General features: G+C 50.0%; 1 protein-coding gene across 1 annotated transcript in view; it reads right to left on the bottom strand.

Annotated features, from left to right (window-relative positions):
- The window catches only part of LOC121166356 (transcription factor 7-like 2), a 34,078-nt gene extending 20,554 nt beyond the window's left edge, over positions 1-13,524 (bottom strand). Inside the window, exons 1-3 of the mRNA XM_040995501.1 lie at positions 13,368-13,524; positions 3,101-3,233; positions 1,125-1,227 (exon numbers count right to left, since the gene is read on the bottom strand). Coding sequence (XP_040851435.1) covers positions 1,125-1,227; positions 3,101-3,233; positions 13,368-13,490 — 359 coding nt within the window. The 5' untranslated portion in view covers positions 13,491-13,524. The remainder of the gene's footprint in view (positions 1-1,124; positions 1,228-3,100; positions 3,234-13,367) is intronic.
- Positions 13,525-23,492: the final 9,968 nt, after the last annotated feature.

Raw genomic sequence — 23,492 nt, 5'->3', positions numbered from 1 at the left:
ATGAAGGGCAGGAGAAGACTTGAACTAGTCTAAAAGAGAAGCTCAGAGCCAGGAGAGAAAGCCCATGATCCTCCCTCCACACTCCGACCGTGGAGTGCTCCCAGCACATTGCTGTGTGATGTCTACAGCAGAAATCGCTAACAAAAAATAGGAGGATACTTCAAAAAGTGTACTGAAAATAGAATTGCAAGTTCATTTTGGTGTGAGCAAGTCTGTAATCCACACATCGGTTTTGCATAACACATGTTTTCCATGAACTTTTGGAAGGCCTCTTGTGCACACACAGCAACATACAACCAGGAAATACTGCATGCTGTATCAGGTATGTACGCACGCACACATACTACATGTAAACACCATTAGAGGCCTTTCTACTCTGATTTTAAAATATACAGTTAAAAAAAAAAGTTATACAAGGCAAAAAAAAAAAAAAAAAAGATCCAATTGCTTCCAAGAACCAGGGCTGACATGTGGAGGGGCCTCTCAAGCCAGGCCTCCAGCTGCCCAATGGCCAGCCTGCACGCTTAGGGAAAACACTGCCCTTCAGGACACCCTCAGCCCGTCCTGGGTCTCCTCCACAGACACAGCCTCCCACGGTGCTCTCCATCCTTAGAGGGCGATGACCACCTTGGAGTTGGAGCTTACCCTGCACCTGGATTTCAACATGAGCCAGCTAGGCTGTTCCTCCTCCTACTCCCTGTTGCCCAATACATAATACTTCCAAGGGAGACTTCAGAGGCCTCAACCCAATGACCTGACTCCAGTGTGGGTTGCCCCGGCAGAACACCCATGATGAGCTTCCCTGAGAGGGAGCCCTCTGCAGACTCACAATATACCTGAAGGGTGCTTTCATCTACCTGTGCTTTGGGGACCCAGGTTCAAGATGCTCAATGAAGAGTCCATCTCCTATATGAGTGATCTGAATGGGATTTGCTTGGCCTGCATCCCCACAAAATACTTCAATAGCACCTTCCCCACATTTTCCCTGCGAGGGGTTCCTTACCTTCCCCATTCTCACACACACACACACACACACACACACACACACATACATGCACAGACTAAATAATAAGCATGCCCATGTAAAAAAACAAAAAGGAAATTAAAAAAGTGGAACTCCTTACTGTGGTACTAACCATCCGAGCGGATGGGGGATCTGTCCTACAGTGCCGGGTGAGAGCGGGTAATACGGAGATATATCCGGAGGGTGTGGAGGCCGGGGGATTCCTGCAAGAGGAAGCAGCATGGTTAGCTACAACAGGAAGGGAAGGAAAGAGCCACAGTAGGGGTACGGAAACAGGACAAGAATGAAGACAGGCATCCCTTCTAGAATCCCAGCACGTGCTTCTTTCATGATGATAAGCACTCCAAGTTCTTGCCAAGATTTCTCTTATCCCCACCCTCCATGCCCACCCACAGTTGCAAAGAGAAGTTTCTCAGTCTTGATAGTCTGGGACACGTTGCCAGGCAAGCTCAGATCAGAAAAATGGCATCCAGGCTATTGTGTGTGATGATTCAAAGTTACAAAAAATAACTCAACAGGTAAAGGGCTTGGCTCACAGTAGGTGGTCATCTAACACTGAATTCTCCTGGGCCCTTAGAACCTGTGCCTTCCTGAACCTTCAGCAGTTCCAAGGACTTTGCTTGCATGTGAGTTTTTCCTCTGGTTCCTAACACAGTTCCAGAAATAGCGACTTGGGGAAGACCATTCTCACCAAGGTGACTCCTCCCATCATTTACAATGTTGAGCAGGGGGAATCGACCACCTGGCACTCTATCTGGGACAAAGGCAGGGAGAGGCTGGAGACCTGGCACCCTCAATTCTGCGCCCTCCTTCCCTGAGAGCTGGGGCACCTGCCACGGGTTCCCATGGTGTGTGCCCCCTCCTCACCCCACCTGCCAGGCTGGGAAGCCCAGGGAGTGATGCTCACAGAGAAGAACCCGGAAGTGAGGGGCATGACACCCATAACAGAGATGGTTCCTGGATGAAAATGATTTCACGAAAAAAAAAGAATTCATTCTGGAAGTTTTTAATTTGTAAATTAAGTCTCCCTTGGTGACATTTTCACACAGACATTTCTTTCTCTCCATTACAAAAACCAAACAGATTAGCTCGGGCGAGAACCCTACACCAAGCCATTTGCACACTTGAAAGAATGTTCGGCAGAGGAAAAGTAAACAGTGTGCAGACGTTAATCACATGTTTTACGATAACCATTTAAAAGCTATTCCCTGTACTGCCATTATTTAAATGAGACGCTGGGCTGCCATTCATTTGCAGGGCCCAGGCTGGCTGGCGGCCTCCTCCAGCCCTGTGAGCGCCAGGCCGGGGCCTGTTTCAGTACCGAGGGGGCTCGGCCCGGAGGCCAGGGAGGACCTGCCCCTGGGTAGCTTCCTGCAGGGACCAAGCAGGCCGCTCCTCCGGGCCCATGACAGAGTCACGTCCCTAGCCAGCTAAAATCTACCCTTCCATTCCCAATCTGTGGAGAGGGACCTTGTACCACTCTGTGGTCCAGCCTCAAAGTGGCAGGTGGCCTTCGCTGTCCTCCCAGGACCAGGCCTCCAGCCCAGCAACCCTGCCTGCCTTAAGGCAGTCAGGGACCAGGCATGAAGAAAACATGGGGACAGGTATAAAGGCTGCAAGAGAATGTGGTGACTGTGTCCTGAGACAAAACAAGATCTTCCTAGTTGGCAGTCTTCACATCTGTAAAATGGGCTTGGTGATGAAGAGGCTACCATGAGAGAAGCAAAAGCCCAAGTGAATCAGCTAGGAGCCTGTGGATCCCCACTAGGTGATCCCCAAGGGTTGCAAGCGGATCAAATTCCTGAACCATGCAGGGGACTGGGCCTTGGGGGAGCCCGGAGACTTCTCCTCCTCCTCCTCCTCCCAGGAGATGCCTACAGCAGGGTGCTGCCTGCCCAGCCTGTCAGGGGCTCTTGGGGTTGGGGGTACACCTAGAACATATCTAGGAACTGGGGTCCCCCACACAGTGGCCTTCAGGGCACTCACTGCTCCTAAGAGAGCTCTAGGACTTCAAATGGACTTCTCCAAAGCGGCGCAGAACACCTCCCCAGCCCAGGCCCCGGGCCCACAGCCTACCTGTTTTGGGGTCGACATCGGCTGGTAAGTGTGGAGGTGGGTTTCCGGGCGTGAAGTGCTCATTGCTGTAGGTGATTAGAGGCGTGAGGGGGTGGACGTGGTGAGGGTGCTGCACCACCGGCACTTTGTTCGACTGTGGGGAGGAAGAGCAGAGAAAAGCACCATCAGGTGGGTCCTAGCAGCTTGGGACCACCGAGCACAGGCCTGCGGCACCTGGGCACAGCCTCCTACCTCAACTGAGGAAGGTACACTCAGGTGTCCTCGGCCCTGCCCCAAACCCATCTTCCAGTCCAAAGTGACAGATGACAGCAAGACACACCGCGGTTTAATCTGCTTCCATGTCTCCCTCCTCAATGTACCTGGCTTTTCAACTTCCGTCCTTGCTAACACCTCATCACGGAGCCCCATGAATGTGCATCTCTCCAATCAGCAGGTGAGTTGGAAATGGGAACTTTAATCTCCTGGGGCCTACTGTGCTCGCACGTGGGGCTGGGATCTCCTACCCCAAGACCCCACTGGTGGGACCTCTGGGACACAAGCAGGCCTGGCTTGGGACCAGTCAGGAGAACCTTCATTTACAAGAGCTCTGCAGCTCCCCACCAGGACCCAGGGTTCAAACAGGCCACCCTCCAGGGCACCTCCCCTGCCTGAGAGGCACAGCAGGCCGGCCACAATCCTTTGCAGACAGTGGCGATGAAAAAGCCCACTCAGGTACTGGGGTAGGAGAATAAACTTGACCAGAAAGCTCAACCGCCTGGCCAGCACCTGCATATTTTATGCAGAGTGAGGCAGCCCTGATTCATTAGGAATTTCATTAGAAAGTCTTTGGGGGAAACGCTAATAAATTAACTGGATGATGATGAATTGGGCTAATAAAAGGTATGCGTGGAGGAAGGAGGCAGTTCCAGAACACAAAGTACGGGGTTTGGGAAGAGCGGATCAGTGGAGAGAAGCAGACAGAATGTGGAGAAGCACTGAGCGTCTATTTGCAGGTGTCATGTCTGGTCCTTTCTCCAATTATTCTCTTTTCCCCACCCAAACCAATCCACCCATCCCCGCTCCACTGCACTGGCTACAACTTAGCCCAGCAAGACCACAAAGAAAAAAAAAAAGCTGAAACAAGCGAACTCCGGGGCCATTTACTGAGAGTAATCCAATTGCAAAAAACCCTATTCCCCATAGAGGATTTTCACTAAAATCCTACAACAGGGACATTTAACCAGATTAGGTACCAGCGAAGATAAAGAGGCTAGTACTAGATGATGAATGGATTAGAGTCAAGTTTCATTTCAGAACGTGTCTTCATTTCCTTTTATTACTTTTAGGGAGGCACCACTTGCATTAACATCAAGGAAAAGGGAAGCGGCCAGGCCCCAGTGCTGCCCACTAGCGCCTCCCGAGTTCAGGGACCACCGAGCAGTCAGTTCTCTTTCGCCTACTGCTGCCTGGCCTTTCCGTGGATGGCAGACGGAGGAATCTAACAGGGGGAAGAGTATTTTTTTTTTACCACCGCTAATTACAAGGAAGGCATACTGTTTAAAAAAGCACTTCTGACTTTTTTCTGAGTACCTTTGGAAAGAAAAATAGATGTTGGAATGGTGGCTGGGGGAGGTGGGAGGAACCTACAGGAAAAGGATATACTTCCCATAAACAAGTGGTCTCTTTCTAGAGAAAACGGCCAGTGTCTAGCACATGGGAGCCCCGTGTGTTGTGTCGGACTCTTTGGCCATCACAGCAATTCAGCGGGAAGCTACCAAGGCAGAGGAAGACCATCAGACAACCAGGAAACCTCCAGAGTTGCCAGCCAGTCATCCCGGACATGCCAAGGTCACGGTTCCCAGGCCAGCAGTTGCCACTCATAAGCATACTCTGAGGGTCTCTGCAGGGGAAGACTCATGTTTGAGGGCGCCCTGAAAAGTAATGAACTTACTGAGAGGCAGAGAGAGAGAGGGTGGGGGGGAGACTATCAGGAAGAAAGGGAAAGGACTGTTGCTGCCTTCCAGAAGTTTCCTGCTTGGTTAGAAAGCTACACACCCGCGGACATGAAAGAAAGCTGAGCAGTCCGAGGCAGTTTCAATCAAGTGTAGAAAAACAGCATGTTCAGTAGGGGGAAATCACACAGCGTGTGCAGAAGGGAGGACTCTCCTGAGGGGTGGAAGGACTGGCCCGACACCACAGGTGCAGGTCCCCCCACGCGCACCTCCGTGCGCAACAGGAAGCAGCCGGCTTAAGTATAAAACCACATGGGGGCAATGAAACTGGAAGTCCCCAATCCTGGCGAAGTCAGGCACCTCTCCAGATGCCTTGTGCAATTCCCAGATACCTCAGTCCCAGGAGGTCTCAGAAGGGCCCAGTCAAGTACACCTACACTCTGAACATGCACCTGTTCAGCCACGACCCAGCACACCCCAGGCCAGAGAGCCCCCGGGGGCCACCACGGCCAAGCACAGAAGTTAGGAGACTGGAGTTGCAACAGAGTCAAGTGCAGGCGGGAGAAAATCTAGCAGGTGGTTGGTTTATCACTATTGCTGGCAGGTTATTAGTCATGTGATCGCTATTGCTGGGAAGGAGCTGCCTGATGACAAGGTTCTGTCTGCAGCACAGAACAAATCCCACAGCCGCTGTCCAAGTGGGACCACCGGGAATGCGGGGGAACCCTGTGCCCCTCTTGTACACCACATCATGAAGGCTGCGGCTGCGCAATCCTGTCTTTCCCCGGGTGTGGGGTTTACACATTAATTCTCCTTTACTAGCTCCGTGCATGAAGCAATTCCAACAAAACCTGCAGCCCTGCCCCAAGTGCCAATGCCCCTGTATTATTTTGCTCACTTGTCCTAACCTGTCCATTCAAAATGTTGTAGTGTGGGAGTCAGGAGGGTGCAGGAGGTGACAGCGGAGGGGGAAGTTTTAGGTGCTGCCTGCCTGGCTTTCAAGGAAAACTGGCATCTCTGCCAGGGCCTGGCCATTCCTTCTCATCTCAAAGGCCACCCCAAGCTTGTAGGACCCTGACAACATCCCAGCCACCTGTCTGTGTGAGATGACCAGGTCCCAAGGTGCAAGGAGCCCTCGTGGGTCACACCCATCGAACAGGCTGACCTGCCTACACCCTGACTCCTTTTACGATGGGAGGCCTGTGGTGTCCGTCTCTCCAGCCTTGAGACCTCACACAACCCTTTGTTTCCACGTTGCTTTATACTCGCTGCTGGCCTGCCTCTGCCTAAGTTTCCTAAGGACAAGGATAGAGGCTTGTAGAACTTTGCGTCCCTGCCATGCCCAGCCCTTGAGAATGGTGAGCACAGTCACAAAAGCTATCCACGAACCTCCATGCTGCAACTTCAAGTATCGGGAGAGGAGGAGAGCTGCCCACAGCGGCTTGTTTCAAGGAAATGGCTGTGCTCTTTAAATGTCCTTGACTGAGAATCACAGAACACCCGGGAAGAGGAGGTAGGCAAGGGCTTCAGGAGCCAACCAGGCCAAGGCCCTCCACTGCAAACTGCCCTTGCAAATTTTAAATCTTTTTAAATTCGTTCACTCACTTTTTTTCTTTTCTTTTTCTTTTTTTTTTTAATTGAAGAGGAAAAAAGAAAATCTTCAGTTCACTGGTTCACCCTCCAAATACCCCTCCCTACTCTGAAGCCGGGGACTCAGTCTTCAACCTAGGCCTCCTGCATGGTTGGCCAAATCCTCAGGCCCCTGGCATAGCCCACAGGAGCCACCAGGGATGAGCACTGTGGCTTCGGGGTTTGTCCTGCCTGCCCCAGCTGGGAACAGCAGGCATCCGGTAGGGTGGCTGTGCCAACGCAGGGAGAGCTGCGCGTAAATCACAGGGCTTGGGCTGGAAGCACACTGCTGGCAACTTTGGAAAGCTTGTTCCGTGGCTCCTGAATGTGATGACGCAGTGAGCGGTGCCTGTGGTCTCCTCTTCCGGTTGCATTGCCGGAGTGAGAGCACAGCTACAGATGCTCACTGAGGGACAAGAGTATCCTGGGAGAGGAGTGGGTTGTGGCCACTGGCTCAGGCCCAGTACTGACATCTTGTGCAGACATCTTTGTATCTCTTGGGAGAAGACCCATTACTTGAGCACCCCAATCAAGGAGATGACCAGAGGGGAGCTGAAGAGGAAGGAGGAAACACAGCAAAAGGTCTTTCTAGAATCAGGGAGAACTGATGGACAGCAGAGCTTTGCACTCAGGACAGAGAGGAGGCCTCCCACCTCCTCCTCCTCCACCTCCCCCTCTCTGAGCATGTTTTCCCTAGAGGTTAGGCACCCTGAGAAAGTCTGCACCTGGGGGTGTCATCGCTGGGACAGCAGGGGATGCAGACGGCAGGGCGGCCAGGACAAGAAAGCAGTAACAATGTAGGGAAGGGTGGTGGGCTACAGGGACTCCAGTGTCACTCATCTCCTTGCTTTATCTTTTTATCCACCAAACAATTGCCACATCAACCCTGCTGTTTTTCAGGTAACTACTTAACTTAAAGGTGGGGGTGGGATGCCAAGTCATTCGTCCTGCTAACTCCTGTGCAAGGTCATGGCAGCGAAGGTCAAAGGAACCAGCAGGAAGAACTTCGGTCACTGTGGAACCCTCCAAGTTTAAGATGAAAATGGTGACTCTTCTCAACCACATTCATTGTACCTTCCCCCCTGCCGCGCCCCCCTCTCCCTGCTGCCCGCCCCCTCCCCCATCCCACAATGTTTCAGCACACACAGCCTTGTTGCCGCCACCCTCAGGACGTGCAGCTCACTTCCAGAGCCTCTGTCTGGGGTGACCTGACCAAGCACACACACCTCCTCCCCGGGCTCTGATCTCCTGGACCTCCATTTGGCTCAGAGCTGCCACCATGCGAGGGAGTCCTGCCTGTGCACGAGCCTGCGCGTGGCACACGTGACACACTTAGCAGGGCGAAGTCCTCACGACTCAGAGCGGAAGTCGCTACTGTGTGCTAGCAGTTCGCACACAGCAGGCGAAGGCCAGGCCGGGCCAAGCTTATCCTCCCTGGCGTGACCCTCTCCACCTCCTTTTGGTGTCCGCAGCTTCCTCAGGGACACCTACGACTCCAATTCTTGTGAAGGGGTTGGATGCCAGGCTAAATGTCATGGGGGGCAACCATGGACCCCGCTAGCCTTCCTAATTGGACTCAATGGGCATCAATCGTCAACTCCCACTGCCCAGGCCCTGCCAACCTCACCACTTAAAGCTACAAGGACCCTGGCCCATCTGACCTCTAACCCCTGAAACACCCAAAAGAGGACAGCCACATAGCCCCAAACTGAGTATGTTTAGCAGGGACCTTTTCACGGTCCCTGGGGGGGTGGGGAGGGTGGGAAGGAAGGACTGCTTTGTTTTAAACAGCATTTGGCTGATTAGGGGAGGGGGTATGGAAATGTAACAAGATGTTTCTGCATCTCAAATACAAACACAGTATCAGGGTCCAGCCTTAGCAGATAAGAAATGAAAGGAAACGGTCTGACAAGAAATCAAGGGGAAAAGCCAGCTATAACTGCACCCATTCAAGGAAGGAAGCAGCATCTTTCCAGGAAGAACTGAAAGCAGAAATCCACATTGGCTTGAAATCTCTAGGGTTTTAGGCCTTCTGCCTGCAGAAACTGCTCCCCAAAGCAAGGCCAGCTCTCCTTGCTGTGTTCCTTAAGCTCTGTGGGTTTGGGGCACTGAAGAGTTAAAGCAAAGAAAAGGTCCTTTAACAGCCCTCAAGGCACACAAAGCCTTTCTACCCCAAGTCCTCCAAGAACTATAAGGTGGGAGGGTGGGGTGACCTTTGACCTTTCCAGAACCCATAAGCAGAATATGCTGTAACTCGGCCATGCCACCCTCATTGCCAGGCACCCACGTACCCACCCAAATGTGGCTCATACTCAGGGACCTTGTCCTAAGAACAGGAGGGCTCACAGCACTCCTGGGGCTCTCTGCCAGCCCCGTAACCCTAAATGTGAGCAACCTCCAGGGAAGCAGAGCTGCTCACTCACCTCGGTAACCTATTAACCAGCAGATGCTGCAAACAAACAGGACCACTGCTGGCCTGCTTTCTCCCTGGCCCTCCTCTACTGCACCACCCTACTGCTCTCTCTCTTTTCTGTTGGAGAAAAATGGGGCCAGAAAGTACCTCTAGGAGCTCAGCACAATAAAACAAAAGCAGCGCATGGGGGCCTGGGTCAGCCCTTCTCCTCCTGGGGATGGGGGTGGGAGGGCTTCAGGGGTCTGGAATGGCCAGCTCTTGGTGATGGTGGTAGGGAGGGAGGGTAAGGCCAGCCTCAGGAACAGCCACCATCCACTCTGGGTTTTCCATGGTGGCACGAAGGGCGATGGCGGCCAGCAAGGTGTTTGTGTCATCAGAGTCCCTAGGATGAGATGAAAGGAGGGGCTGCTTTTGCAGCCAGCAAAGACTCTTGGGTGACTAGTCCTACCGCTTCCAGGATCAGGGTGAAGGAGCAGTCTGGGAAAAGCCACCCTCTTCAAGCACCAAAAACCCATATCCCTGCTGCAGAGACAGGAGCCAAGCCCCAGAACACACTGAACCCAGGCCTGCAGGCACAGTCCCAGACCAGCTTAGCTGCCCCATGTCTTGCTTGTGTATCAAGCAAACCTTTCAACTGGACAGAGAGAACGGCTATGCCCATTCTGAGCCCTAAATGAGCTTTGTGAGAATCCCCAGCGGCCCTGCACAGCTAGCTGGGACCTGCTCAGCACAGTGGCCGGTGCCCTTGCGGAGCCCCAAGGCCACTCTTGTCTAACGGCTAGCTGCCACCTAACAGTGCATGCTTTCCATGATCAAGCCGTATATCAACAGCTAGAGCACAGCCTGCTGAAAACAACAAATGAACAGAAAGAAGGCATAACAGGGTTGGGGTTTTCCTTAAGAGTAAGACATCTGCCTGAGCAGGCCCCACTGCCCGGGGGACCTGCGCCCAGAGTACCACTCCACTTGCTTTGCAAACCCTCAAGGCTGCCTTTGCCTCCCTCTCCCCTTTTTTAGCACTGGGTCCCTTGAGACAGCAAGACGTGGAGAGGGGTCTCTCTCTGTGTGCCAAATTCTGCCGACTCATACTTTATCATGGACTCAGACTGGCAGATTCTTCTCACAGGCAAAGACTGCAGGAAGCAGCAGGACAGTAGGCAGAGAGCACGGACACACACAGTCCAGATTCTCTCTCTCATGCACATGCAATAGTGGACTGACTCAAACCGCCCTGGGTCCTTGGTCTCTTTCAGGGTGGGCCAGGGGAGGAGTTGAGGGGTCTCCACTACAACCACCCAGCTGGTAACACAGCAGACTGTCAAACACTGAAGGTCTCCGGGCCGGACTCAGCAATGCTTATGGGCCTTTTCTTATGCTCCCAGAAAGGGTGTGGGGAGGCTGGGGTGCTGGGGCGAAGATGAACACCCAAACCTGTGTGCAGCGGTCCGGCTTCGTGGGAGGCACAGTCCAGGCTCGAGCCCGCCAAGCTGTGCTTTCACGGGCTCTTGAACGATTACTTCCAGTGAAGTTCATTAACTATAATTTATTTCCACTTCATTCTCATTTATTTTCCAATAAAAAGAAAGCATCCCATTGTATCTCCCTCAACTAAATCCTGAAAGAAGTGGCAGGCAGAAGTCCCGGCCCACTGTGCTAGGCTCACGCCTGCCCGCCGAGCTGCCAGGGCTCTCCCTCTGCCTGCCGGTCTGCCTTGCAGCGGCACAACGCGACATTGCAAATGCTCAGCCTGGAGCTCCAGCGGATGGGTGTGACATTCACCCACGGGTCCTCTTGGCAGCTTCTCACCCCCACGGGGTCTCAGGGGCGAAGGACAAGCCCCTTCACCCCTAAGTCATTTCCCAGGAATCGGCACACTCGCCCCTCCTGCCAAATAGTTCTCTACTACTTTGGGTATTAAATGATCGGTCCTTGCATAATGAATCTTGTTGAGTGTCTGAATTCGTACAGACCATTTGGTAACTGGGTAAGAGGGGACAGCTGTTTCTAAGAGAACAGATCTCAAAACAAACAAACAAACAAACAATCACAGAGCTAGGAATAAATCTAACCTACTCTTAAAGAAGAAATTCAAAAGCTCAAATTTGAAGCAAGTTAAAAAAAAAGTCATAATGATTTCCAGGCAACTCCTCCAGCGCCGAACACCACAACCTCCAATTCACAAACCTCCAGAATTACAATGGAAAAGCAAACCACCAGTTCTGATTTTCGTGTAAATTTTAGGCATACGATGGCCGTACAGGGCAGCACTCTCAAGCACTGAACAGTGGACCCAAGCAGACACCCACATTAACAGTGGCCTAACTTTGGAATCTGCTTGTGGATTTCCTCGGAGGCTGATGGGAACTCAAGAGGTAGCTATTTCCTTTAGAAATCCAGTCAAAAAACAAAACAAAACAAACAAAACCAAAAAACCCAGCCCATCTTCTCCTTAGTACAGAGCAGGTCGACAGAGTCAAACCAAGAGTGCTTTCATTCACTGGGCCTAACACACACACACATGTCCAAACCCTAGGATTCTGGAAAGACTTCAGCACAGGGAGAGAGAGGGAAAGCTGCCTTCCGTGGCCTAAGGGGATTCCTCAAACGCAGGCACCCACACCTCATGTGAAAAACAGTCAGCCCGGGGCCAGGAGAGTGAGCGGATCACCGTTCCCTCTGATCACGAGCTGGTGAGTTGGAAGTTTACGGTGACAAGCAAATGACCCAGGCAAAGGTCATTAAAAAAAAAAAATGAAATGCACAAAAGTGTGGGATTATCTAGTTGGGAGGGTATGTCAGGATTTCAACACATTCTAACATATTACAGAAGGCAAAAATTTCATTACGGAGCTCAGCCAGGCCCCCCATCAACCCCAAACCACAAAAGGGAGGTTTCCTAAGAATACAAGGTCGTAGGCTCTGCTGCTCCCAGAAAAAGCTGATGTAGCAGCCCATGGTGAGGGTCCTCGCCTCACGCCTCACAGCATCTGTAGCATCAGAGCCAGGGAATTCGCCCACCCAAAGCATCCCACTTCTGCAAAGACATCAAGAACAGAGGATCACCGCAAAGTAGCCCCCATAATTTGAGTAAACCAGACCCAGGGAAACTCCGAACGGAGGAAGACAATGCCGTGCGCATGTAAAGTGTGGCAACAGGACCTGCGCATTTGCAGCCCGAGCCCGCACGGCCGCCTTCACAATGCCCAAGAGTTCACAAACTCAGACGGAACCAGAAACCTGCACACGGCCGCGAGAGTCAGCGTACCCCTGGCAGGCCCCGCTGCTCAACTAGGGAACTACATCACTTGGTGCTTTCACGCAACATGCAGGCACGTGGACCTTACAGTGTGCATTTCATTCCCTCTTCCCCGAACACCACATCTAGAGTCGATCAGCCAGGGTCATTCAACGCCACCACCAATAAAAGCATAATAAAGGTAATCAGAGGGCTGCTTCCAAATGCCCTTCCTGCTTGTGGCAGAAGAGTGGACCCCACTCTTGAACCCCAGCATGAGGTAGCCTGAATCCAAAACTCACATGGCAAAAGAACCGTCTTCCTAAACCATTAAGAACACCATCAGCTGTCATCAGTCTCATGCTCGGGTTTCCAAAGCACATTTTTACATTAAGTTCAGAAAATATCAAGATCATAAGCGAGACCATGCCCCTAAGAGGCTGACATGTAAATTCGGAGGTTGAAAACAAGCACACTTCAAGACGTGTAGCAACAGAAAGTTAGCATTAAATATGAAACCCGAGGGAGTGGTTTACAAAAGTCTTGCTACTGCCAAAAGTCTTAGGGGTTCTCAAAACGGTTTCAAGCTTGGCATGTGCCTGTCTTGTCCCTCTGAGGGGCATGGCCATTTTCCCATCTTTCTCTCTGGCAGAGCCCACTCTGGTGGGCCAAGGGCGAAAGAAACAATGACTGTGTTAGACGAAATCCCCTAGCCCACTACCCCATCCCCAAGTCCACTACCCCTTCCCGGATCCCAGCGCAGCTGCACACTGCTGCCAGCAAGGGGATAAGAGTCACACTTTCTCTCCTCCCCCATCTTTTTTTTTTTAACCCTTTTCCCCCTCCTCCCCCCCAAAGCTGCCGGCTAAAGGACACAGAGAAAGGGCACAGCTTGAGTTGACCACTTAACTCTATTTGGCTCTTTCCTTCCCACCACTGGAATTTTTTTAAGGGGGTGGGGGGTCAAGCACAGGATTAATAGTCAAGACCATGAGCACAAACAAACACAGACATGTATACATCACACACACACACACACACACACACAACACTACTCACCCAGCAATTCAAATTGAGGTGCCAACCGCCCAACTGCTGGAAGAGAGAGACCCCGGAGGCCACTGTGCCTCCCTTCCCACTCAAATCTTCCATGCCCACTAACACTGCATCCCTAGGGTACATAATAGCTTTGGTTTTCCTCTCTCCACCTCTAAATAAACTTTCTCTGTACCTTCAAGATGGGACTGGGCCAGGGATTTTCTTTTTTTTCTCCCCCTCCTCCCTTCCCGCTTTTCTCACTTTTCCTCCCCACTTGCCCTTGCTCCCTGCACCATTCACCGCAAGAGATGGGCAAGAGCATCGTGCGACTCCGACATGGCTCCCGCTTTCTGGCCAGGTTTCCTCAAAAATGCTCCAAGTTCCCATTCCCATCGCCTGTCATTACTTCATTCATTTTTCCCCCTGCGTACCCATCCCTTAAAAAAATATAGATGTATATATTCTCAAAAGAAAAAAAGAGAGAAAACTAATGATCTAATTCAGCTGGTTGCAGGTGAAATTTAATTTTCTTTCAACTGAAATGCTCCTTCTTGCTGGGTACCATTCCCGAATCCGTGAAGGAAGGGGGAAGGCCCATCTTTCCCCCAGCCAGCTCCGGGCACCTAAGTCCCCCTCCCTCACCCGTTACCTTGGGCAGCGGGGACGGGGCTGCCGCTAAGAGGAGCAAAGAAATTACGGCCGGCCATGAGGAAAAATCATCAAGTGGAGGCAGCAGGCAGGCACTTTATCTGCAAGATTGTCAAATCCCTCAAAACAAATTTCAGAGGGAGAGGGGGCCCGCGATGGGAGAGGGGGAGGGAGAAAGTATATTTTCTTGTCATAGTGACACGGAAGTGACACATGGCAGGGCCCTGCCTGCCACTTGTGCACACCCTCTTTGCCTTCCCAAGCAACAGCCTGTGTCTGCAGGATTCGCCACTGACCTCTGCGCACCGGGCTCACTGGCATTCCAACAGGCACACGCTGCCTCACTTTTTTTTTCCCTCCCCACTGTTGAGTTTTGCTAGTTTTTCCCGGAGACAGAGAGAAGAGGAGGGGGAAGAGGGCCGCAAACAGATGCAGAGGGGACCACTGAAATCCCACAAACCCGACTTACTTTTCCTGGGGCTCGCATAGCAGCCAGGGCTGAGTACATTTGTGTGGGTTTAACTTAATTTGAGTGGAGATGCTCAGACATCACAGGCCTGAAGTCACCCCCCCGCCCCTTTTACTGCCAGGAGGGGAGGGTGGGAGGAGGGTGGCTGCTCAGGAGGGGCGACAGATGGGGAGGAAAACTTGCCGAACACAAAACTCATGCAGAACCTCCCCTCCCACCCTGCGTGCCCCGGCAAGGGGAGCCACTTCAGCCTCACCAGAAGCCAGCAGGCAGTAGCCCCAATTTGCATGCAGGTAAGAAAAGGACCCTGCCTGAGCCAGGTGGGGGCCTCCACCTGTCTGGAGTTAAAGCAAGACCCGGGATGGTGTGGCTGGATGTTTCCTGGTGGCCACTAGGCACCCAGCAAAGCTGGTAGAAGAGCAGACTGTGTTCACAGAACTGGCCGCCGGTTCTGGAGTACAGCTTGTTAATTTGGGGGACAAGTTAATCAGCCTCACCCCACCCCCACCCGAGCCAAATCAGCAACAGCAACAACAACAAAAAGAGGGCTGCAAGGGAACCGAGATAGAACCAAAAAAAAAAAAAAAAGCAGTAATTCTTTATTTCTTGTTTTTCAAATGATGGCTCCATGGCCCCCTCTTTTTGCATTTTTTTTGGACTTCCTGGCTAAAGTGTCAGGCAACAGCCTCCAAGGCCCTTAATACCAAAACAAAACCGGACCATTTCCCACGACAAGGCAGGAACAAAAGCAACGAGCCTCCACTTTGACAAGTAAAAAGCCTCAACCACACAGCCCCCTAATTGCCTGCCCTCCCTCCATTCAGGCCAACCGCGGTACTCCTGGCAGCCGGCTTTGTCGCACACGCAATTTCTTAAATAAACGGCAAGTTCTCTGCCGCCTGATGGACAGGTCCGGATCGCTCAGCAACAACCAAGGCTCAAGGGTGCCCAAAACCAGGGAACCCGGACAGGCAAAGGAGCGAGCAGAGCCAACGCATGCCACACACACACACACACACACACACACACACACACACACCCCTTTCTCCTCCTCGCCCAGCAGAAGGGCAGGGGGAGCTAAAGTTTCTCCAAACCCCAAACTCCGCAGCAACTCCTTCCCAACATCTGCCCATTGCTCTCAGTGCTGCTCCCAAGGCGGCCTCAGAGTGCCCCGCTGGCCAGAGGTACAAACGCTGACCGTGAGATTAACACAAGAAAAGAAAAGAAAACAAAAAACAAAAACAAAACACACACACACACACACACACACCAATTGAGAGCGTGAAATGGCCATCAGGTGCGGTGGGGAGGCCGTGCCCTTGCCCATTCCGGGGCCGGGACCTAGCGGACGTCATCCGCCAAGTTTAGTTTTGTTGTTTTAAATCAAAAGGTTGGAGATGGGAGGAAGGGGAGATTTACAACAAAGTTAGAAAATGTGTATTATTTACTAAAACATTTGGGGTTGGGAAGGAGGGGAGCCAAAAGGGTGGGGCATCTGTAGATTTAACTTGGAGAGCGGGAAGAAACGAAATCACCAATATTCCAAGTTAAACAGCATGCATAAAGTGCATTTTAAGGATGAAAGTTGGCAATAAAAAGGTATTGTCTTTTTAGAAGGGATATCTAAAAAAAAATCACAAAAGACAGAGAAAGAAAAAGAAAAGGAAAAATTGATTCTATCCACGGGATGCCTTCTCCACCAGCCCAGGTGCGTCACTCTTAAAGTTACTGCCAAGTGACAAGGAGCGAGCGGGAACATGCAAGGGCGCTGCAGGAGCTGGGGCCGCGGCGGGGTGGGTGCGCAGGCGGCGACGGCGGGAACCCCCACGCGCACCGCCCCGCACCGCGCCGCCGCCCGGCCCGGAGAACCGCTTACCATCTAGAGCGGGTCGCGGCGCTGTCCGTCCCGCCGCCGGCTCGCGGGCATGCTGCCGCGCGCACGATGGCCGCCCTGGGCCCGCGCCGGCCGCGGGCTCCACTGGAGGGCAGCACCCGCCGCGCCGCCCGCGCCTCCGCGCACCCCGGCCGCAGCGCCAGACAAGATGCTCGCAGCCGGTGCCATTCACAGAAATCTCCTCGCAGGCTGGGCAAAGGCGCAACCGTCGAGCTCTCCCCTGCTTCCACCACCATCCAACCCCCACCAGAGGGAGGGGGCGTCAAAAAAAAAAAAAAAGGCCGGGCTTTTCTCACTCTTTCCCTTTTTAGCCCCCCAACCCACGACATTCAATCAAAAGAACAAAGCCTGATATTTTGTTTGCCGAGACTTGGCAAACGTAAAGGCGGTTTCAGTAGTCCGAGGAAGTTCACCTAAGTTGGCGAAACTCCTGCTTCGCAGTTCTCCAGCGAAATTCAGCTTTGACTTGCTATCTGCAGCCATTCGGAGGAGGCAAGGGAAGAAGCCAGCTGAATCCAGATAAAGTTAGAGGACCACTTCACCCCTAAGTTTTCTCCAGCTGAAAGTACACTCAGAAATTCTTTACATCTATAGAATTTAATGATCTTGCCTATTTCTTTTTTTTTTTTTTTTGGTGGAGGGAAGGAGGGATATAAAACCCCCAAACAGCCCATTAAAAACACCCAAACGTGAGCAAACTCAGAACAATTTACAACATTTTTCATGACTAACTTAAAAAAAAAAAAACACCAAAACTTGTGGATGTGTTCCTTTAAACCAATGGTCCTAACACATATTCAACCACCACTGTGCGTCTTCTAAGCATAGTAGGAAAAAATGACTATTGATCTTCAAATAGCGATAATTGAAAAGATCAAAAAGATTAAACAAAATCAAGAATGTGCTGACTTACCATGCTATGCTTTTTTGTTGCAACTTTGTAGAAATTTCACTCAAAGAAACTGCATCAGAGGTGTCAAATTTTTTAGCGGACTGTGATCGTATTATTTCCGCAGCCCTGCCTTGCAATGCTTCAGAACTTTTCCCCCTTTCTCTTTTTTGTTTGTGGTACCTAGCTTTTTGCTATAGACTTTAAAAGCCTTCAGCTCAGCAAACCAGGACAAATTATCTTGCCACCTTGCGCAGCTCTGATGCTTTGCCCGCTAACTTTGGAAGGCCTTTTACTACTGCATCAAAATTAGCATTGTCAAAGCAGTTAATGAATATTAATACTGTATTTGTCATTGGAGCTGGCCCGTTGCTGAACTCCGAGTCATCCATCAGGGACAAGATTAAGAACACAATTATTTCTGACTGACAGGGACCAAATCTGCTAGAATTTTTTTTTTTAAAACAATTCGGGGGGAAAAAAACCCCACAATATCATCATCTTAAGGTGTCTCCCAAGAGACTGGGAACCGGATTAATACGCTTTTAATGAAGTAGAGATCATTATGTCTGAAGGGGAGGGGAAAAAAGAGAGAGAGAGAGAAGATGTACAATTCAAGCTATTTAGTTATGGTAGCGGCTAGAAATTTTTTTAAAAAAAAAATGCAGACGGCATATCTTTTTCGACAGCTGTCCGGTTTTTATTCATACTGTTCTAAAGAAAAGGACAACTTTTTTTTTTTTTGCCTCTCACCCTGCAATCTTTTCCTTTTTTAAAAAAAAAGAACAGAGAACACGCGATTCGTCCCATCTGGGATAATTTTCCATGTCTTCACATTTCCAGCAACAGCCCAGGAAAGACAGCAAGGTAAATAATTCCCACACAAATCTGACACGGAACACCTTCATCAGCTCGCCTCCTACGCCCTCGCTCCCCGAGCACTGTCTCTCTCACTTTATTCACGATGAACCATTACATTCACAGAAACTCTCAAGTTCCCTTTACCGGGGACAGCTTTCTGTCACAAACACGCAAGACAATACTTCATGAACCCAAGCCCCCTCGCACCTGCTGCCGACCCCCAGATCGCCGAGAGAAAGAGAGAGAGAGAGAGAGAGAGAGAGAGAAAGGGTCGGACTGCATTTTGAGTGCTGCCGAGTTGAAATGGGACTTTTGTCAGAAATCACACTAACAGAAGCTTACCGACCTGTGTGATCAGCCCAGGAGCAGACAATGTTTTACAAGATTATTACAACACAAGCAAGAAAGACTGATGAAGATGAATCAGGTTTTAAAACTTACAGCTTACCTGGCATAACCAATTTATTTGAGTTCACCCAAATCATTTCAACACCCACGTTTCTATGCCATGCACAGTCGTATCATGAATAGCTCTATTATACATACGTATAGACATACATTGAGAGATACAGCGATTTCTGAGATGTTTTAGGAGTAGCGTGCTTCACTGGCTTGCTCCATATAAATTGTCTTCAAGATAGCATTTCCATCTCCCCATTCGTATTTTAAATGTGGTAAAAGGGATAAAATGACAGATGTGATGGTTAATCTAGCCGGTGAATCGCAGGGGTCTAGGTAAAGCCGTAATGGCCACTGAGCTAATCTACAACACCCACTGACCACCACCCTACTGGCCCTCTAATGCCATTATCAACCCTCAGATGAGCATTCTAAATTAGAGTTTTGTTCCAAAAGGGTGTGAATCTGACCTTAGATGCTGGGAGGCCTGTGCTGTACATACAGATGGCAAAGTTCTTTAAAAAAAAAATTTTTTTTAAAGGTTTCTACTTTCTTGTGATTTGTATCTTTGAACCCTGTATCTTTATACCCTCCCTTTTCACCAAAAGAGAGAGAGAGAAAGAGAGAATGCCTTCCCAAATCCCCTCCTGCCATGGACGTGGTATCTGCCACACGCCCGCAAGGTGGGTGCTTATCACACAAGGACCCATGCAAAACCACCGGAGACAAAGAGAGATCCCAGACATACAGAGATACGTCCATACACATCTTCCACCTTGCCCCAACTTTCCTGCTTTCAGTTTACCAGTGCCTTTATCTATAGGTTGCTTTATCTGTCCAACAAGTCTTTGGAATGATTCGTAGAAATGCATCTCTCTGTAAGTGGGGAGCATTGCTTCAAATTCCCGCAAGGGAACCAAGAACGAGCATAACACGGCGACAAAGAATCCTGCTTGTTCGCACACACAGGTTACACTATAAACAACGGAAAGCAGAGCAGTTGGGGCTATTTTCGCCTAAAGAGCTCCCCTCCTTTTTTAACTTAATGAGTCAAAATAAACTTGAAATAAATTATTATTGCCTTGGCATTATTCAATTACGGAGTTACAATGCTGCCTTAAAAAAAAAAATCCCTCCAATGCAAGTATCATTTCTCACAGCTCCCGCCAAAACTACAGCCACTGTGGATCTGCCCCCTTCCAGTCCCATAGCACCTGCCTGAGCTTCATGTTAATTACATCTCTTTATTTTATAAAGGTGTGCATGCATGATGTGTTCAGGTCCTCGTCATCTGTTTCTCTACACCAAAAACTCAGCCCTAGTCACACACTCGTGTATCCAACTGCAGATGATTTTTCGAGCACAGCGCAGCTTCCAAACAAGCGGAGATGCCTACATTGCAGACCCTTCGCTTTCTCACACCCCGGCTTCGCCACTCCTGGCCACAGCCAGTCCTCGCAGGGCCACGGATGTAGCCTTCATCTGCATCTCCGTGTGCCTGCATCGTAGTTGTTAACAGGCTGCTTTCTCTGCCTCTCTCTCAGCTGCCCCAGCACGACCACATCAGCACTAGTATCAAATTAACTCTCCGACTTTGAAACTTATTGATCTGCTATTAAGACACCAGTGAACTTGATGAAATGAGTGCTGTAGGTGCAGTCATGACTTCAAAGTCTAGCACAGCCACATAGAGCAAGTGCCTTTGATCCTAACTCCGATCTACTGAGGGTTTAAAGCCCAGTTCTCCCTAAGCTGCCCTTCACTCTCGTCATGTCTGATGTCTTACCAACTAGTGACTTGATGATGTTAATAATGCAAATTTTACAAATGATTTTCACAATGGCAAAATTAACGGTGTGAATGGATGCGTCTTTGAGGAGGGGTTGCAGCACTTTCCCCCCCATCCCGTAACAACCGTGGCGACCTTGAGGGCTCAGGACGCCAGGTCATTCCGGACACTGCTTGGTCATCTTCTCTCACTTTTCTATTTCCTGCCCCAAACTGAAAGAACTGCCTAGAAATGTCACTCATCAGCTTGGTGACTTTGGTTTCTGTAATGCTCGTTTCTGAGTAAATATCTACTGCAGATCAGACAGAAATCCTTTTTGCATGTGGTTTTTGTATACACATCACAGGCCGGTACAAAAACAATCTGTGGGTAGGATTTGTTCGTGGGGTCCCAGGCCCACAGTGCAGATGCAAGATTTTATACCTCTGTCACTTGATTTTTTTTTATTGGAATTGCCCAAAATGCTACATGGACAAAAACTAAGAATGTGCTACACGGATCCTATGACACAGAAAAACACCCTTATTTTCTCTCAAATAGGCTTCTCCAACAAAACTTTAAATTCCTGAAGTAAACATTTTGAGTTCTAGCATAGGAAAAAAAATTGGGTCTCAAATTCAGATTCTCAAGGAACAAGAAACCACCTTATGGTTCTTGGTATTATGAAGTCTGGGGTCTAAACAATACTTTTGAGAGGTGATCATGTTGGGGTTTAAAAAGTTCATCATACAGGTAACAAGAACAGAAAGATGGAAGCAGAATTGCATTCTGCAATTGCAGAGGCCAATCCACAGCCGAGAACGCCTGTTTCACCAAGAGGCGATTCCTCTGCTGCTGAGCTTGGACAGAAGCACATCAGCGGTGCAGTCAAAAGTGCTTGAGTTAGGGAAGCTTTCTGTGTCCCCCGACTTACATGTCACATTGTGTCCCACTGACTAGCAGGGGCCATCGTGTAACATCTGTGTGCCTCTTCTGAGTGGTTCATTGTAGGAAGACGCTAATGGATGCAATTCCCTCTGTCAATATGGCCAAGTGTTTTCCCCGAATGTCAGGGCTGCCTCCATCCATGGCAAACCTTGTGGAAGCTGTAAAAGACCTAGTGTGTGTGCGTATCCATTATAGTCTCACTTACAGATGCCTGTGGATGTGCATGGAAGGAAAGGTGAACCCAATGAGATGTTTGTCTTGCAAAGGTTACGCTAATCATAAAATTTAAGCATCAGCAACTTTGTGTCCACGTTATCCCTCCTCTTCAGCCCCCCACCCCCAATGTTGATACTCACTTAACCTACTTGCAATTCTAAAGAAGTCAACACTTGATTGTGACAACGTTCAAAAGAATTTCCTCTGCCACTAGCACAGTAAAAAAACTTTCACCAATTAGTGCAGGAAAAAAGGAGGGAAAAGCCACAGTGCTGGCACTCAAAGAGCCAGGCCTTGCGGCAAATCTGTCATGTTGAGTGGATTGATCAACAGGACGGCAATTTCTAATGGCATGTTGTCATGAAAAGTCAGCCACAGGGAGCCACCTGCTTTGCTCCTCACAGACAGCTAGGAGAGGAAGGAAGGAAGAGGTGGGAGGAGGGGAAGAGAGGAAAGGCAGCCAGTCCTCTCTCTGCCAGTTCCCTTTTGCTAACAATTTTGGTAAAGGTACCCTGATTTTTCATTCAGTTGAAATATGTCAAGTCTCCAGTCATATTACCCTGCCTCTAAGATTACAGTGTTTTGAGGGCTGAAGGCTGACTCTTGCCTTTACCTCAATTCCTTTGGCCCCCCCCAAACCCCACCCCATCTCATTCTGCAAAGGGCTTGGGGTATCTTTTTCACCACACTGCCACCTCTGCTTTTGTCAACTGATATCCCTTAGATCACAAGACATCTATTAGGGAACTGAATCAAAAAGAAACATCACGACTTAATACAACCCACATTTGGAAAACCGTGGGAGACCAAAGAGACATGGGTGATACCATCAGATGCTGTTTTTCTGAGTCAAATGTTGAGCCAACTGAATGTTAGGTGTAAATACTGCTGGCCTCACACTTCCTGGGGTTCTGTGTGGTGGAGAGCCCGTTCTGAAACCAGGGTTTTGTTGACTGGGGTCCAATCCACCATCATCTGCTGTGCCATCAGTTATCCTCCAGTGAAACTGTCACTGTGAGAGGCCTGGCTGTCCCTTTCCTTGTGCTTGATGCAATGGGGTATTCCACATCAACACCCAACATCCGTAACAGGTTCTGTCTCTGCGTACTTTCCTAGGAGTTCTTACTCTCCTAGCACTTAAGGTGCTGATTACCAATGACTCCAGAGCCAAGGGCATCCCTTGCTGCTCCAAAGCTTCCTAACTCCATGGCTCCCCAGTCATTGCAAATGGTGCCATCTTTGCTTGTTAGTGCTCCAAGATGCTCCAGGAGGTCTGGTCCCGAAAGCACCCAGCCTTGAAGGGTACCAAAGGGACTCACACTAGATCCCAAAGTTGAACTGCTGATTTCTGTTGACCTTCTCTTCAGGCCTTGATGGGGCTGCTCCCCACAAAAGCTTGGAACACAAAGACCACCTCTTTCGTCTCCGGGAGAAAGGGCCTGAGATATCTCAGTGACCTAAGGTCCCGGCTAATTTTCCCACTTTCAGCGCTCACAAACAGGCTACCCCCTCAACCTACTTTGAACGAAAGGGAACAAAAGTCAAATAAAAGTTAAAAAACTTTTAAGTCCGTGAAACCAAACCCCGCTTGGCATGCAAATCACGTACTGTAACCTTTTATTGGCGGAGCTTCTGGTCTCATCAGTCGATGAATTCTCAGCCCGCGGCAACAGCTTAGCCCAGGGACACAGACCAATGAGAAAATATTCATTGTGTTAGCATTTCAAATGGCGAGAAAGGAAGAGGAAGCGCTAACTGATCACTGCCCCTGGAATTAATTGGATATTCCAAGAATAATGTCTCTCGCTGAAGATCCTTGGAGGCCGGGCGCCGGTAGAGACCACATTTTGTGCGGTACCTTCAAAAAGAGACCGCTTGGGGGTACTGGACATATTAGGGTTTTAGCGCATTTCCCTGAAGGCCAGGAGATAATCAGATGCACTGAACCAAACTCAACTAATCCAGTCCATAATTATACACACACAGCCAATAAACTTTGCCACATTACTGGAAAATTAAACTATTACACTGACTCCTTCAATAACTTTGCAGGG

The sequence above is a fragment of the Ochotona curzoniae genome, unplaced genomic scaffold, assembly GCF_017591425.1.
Source record: "Ochotona curzoniae isolate NIBS_2020 unplaced genomic scaffold, NIBS_Ocur_1.0 patch134, whole genome shotgun sequence".
Lineage (NCBI taxonomy): Eukaryota > Metazoa > Chordata > Mammalia > Lagomorpha > Ochotonidae > Ochotona > Ochotona curzoniae.
This window is presented reverse-complemented; position numbering and strand designations above follow the sequence as displayed.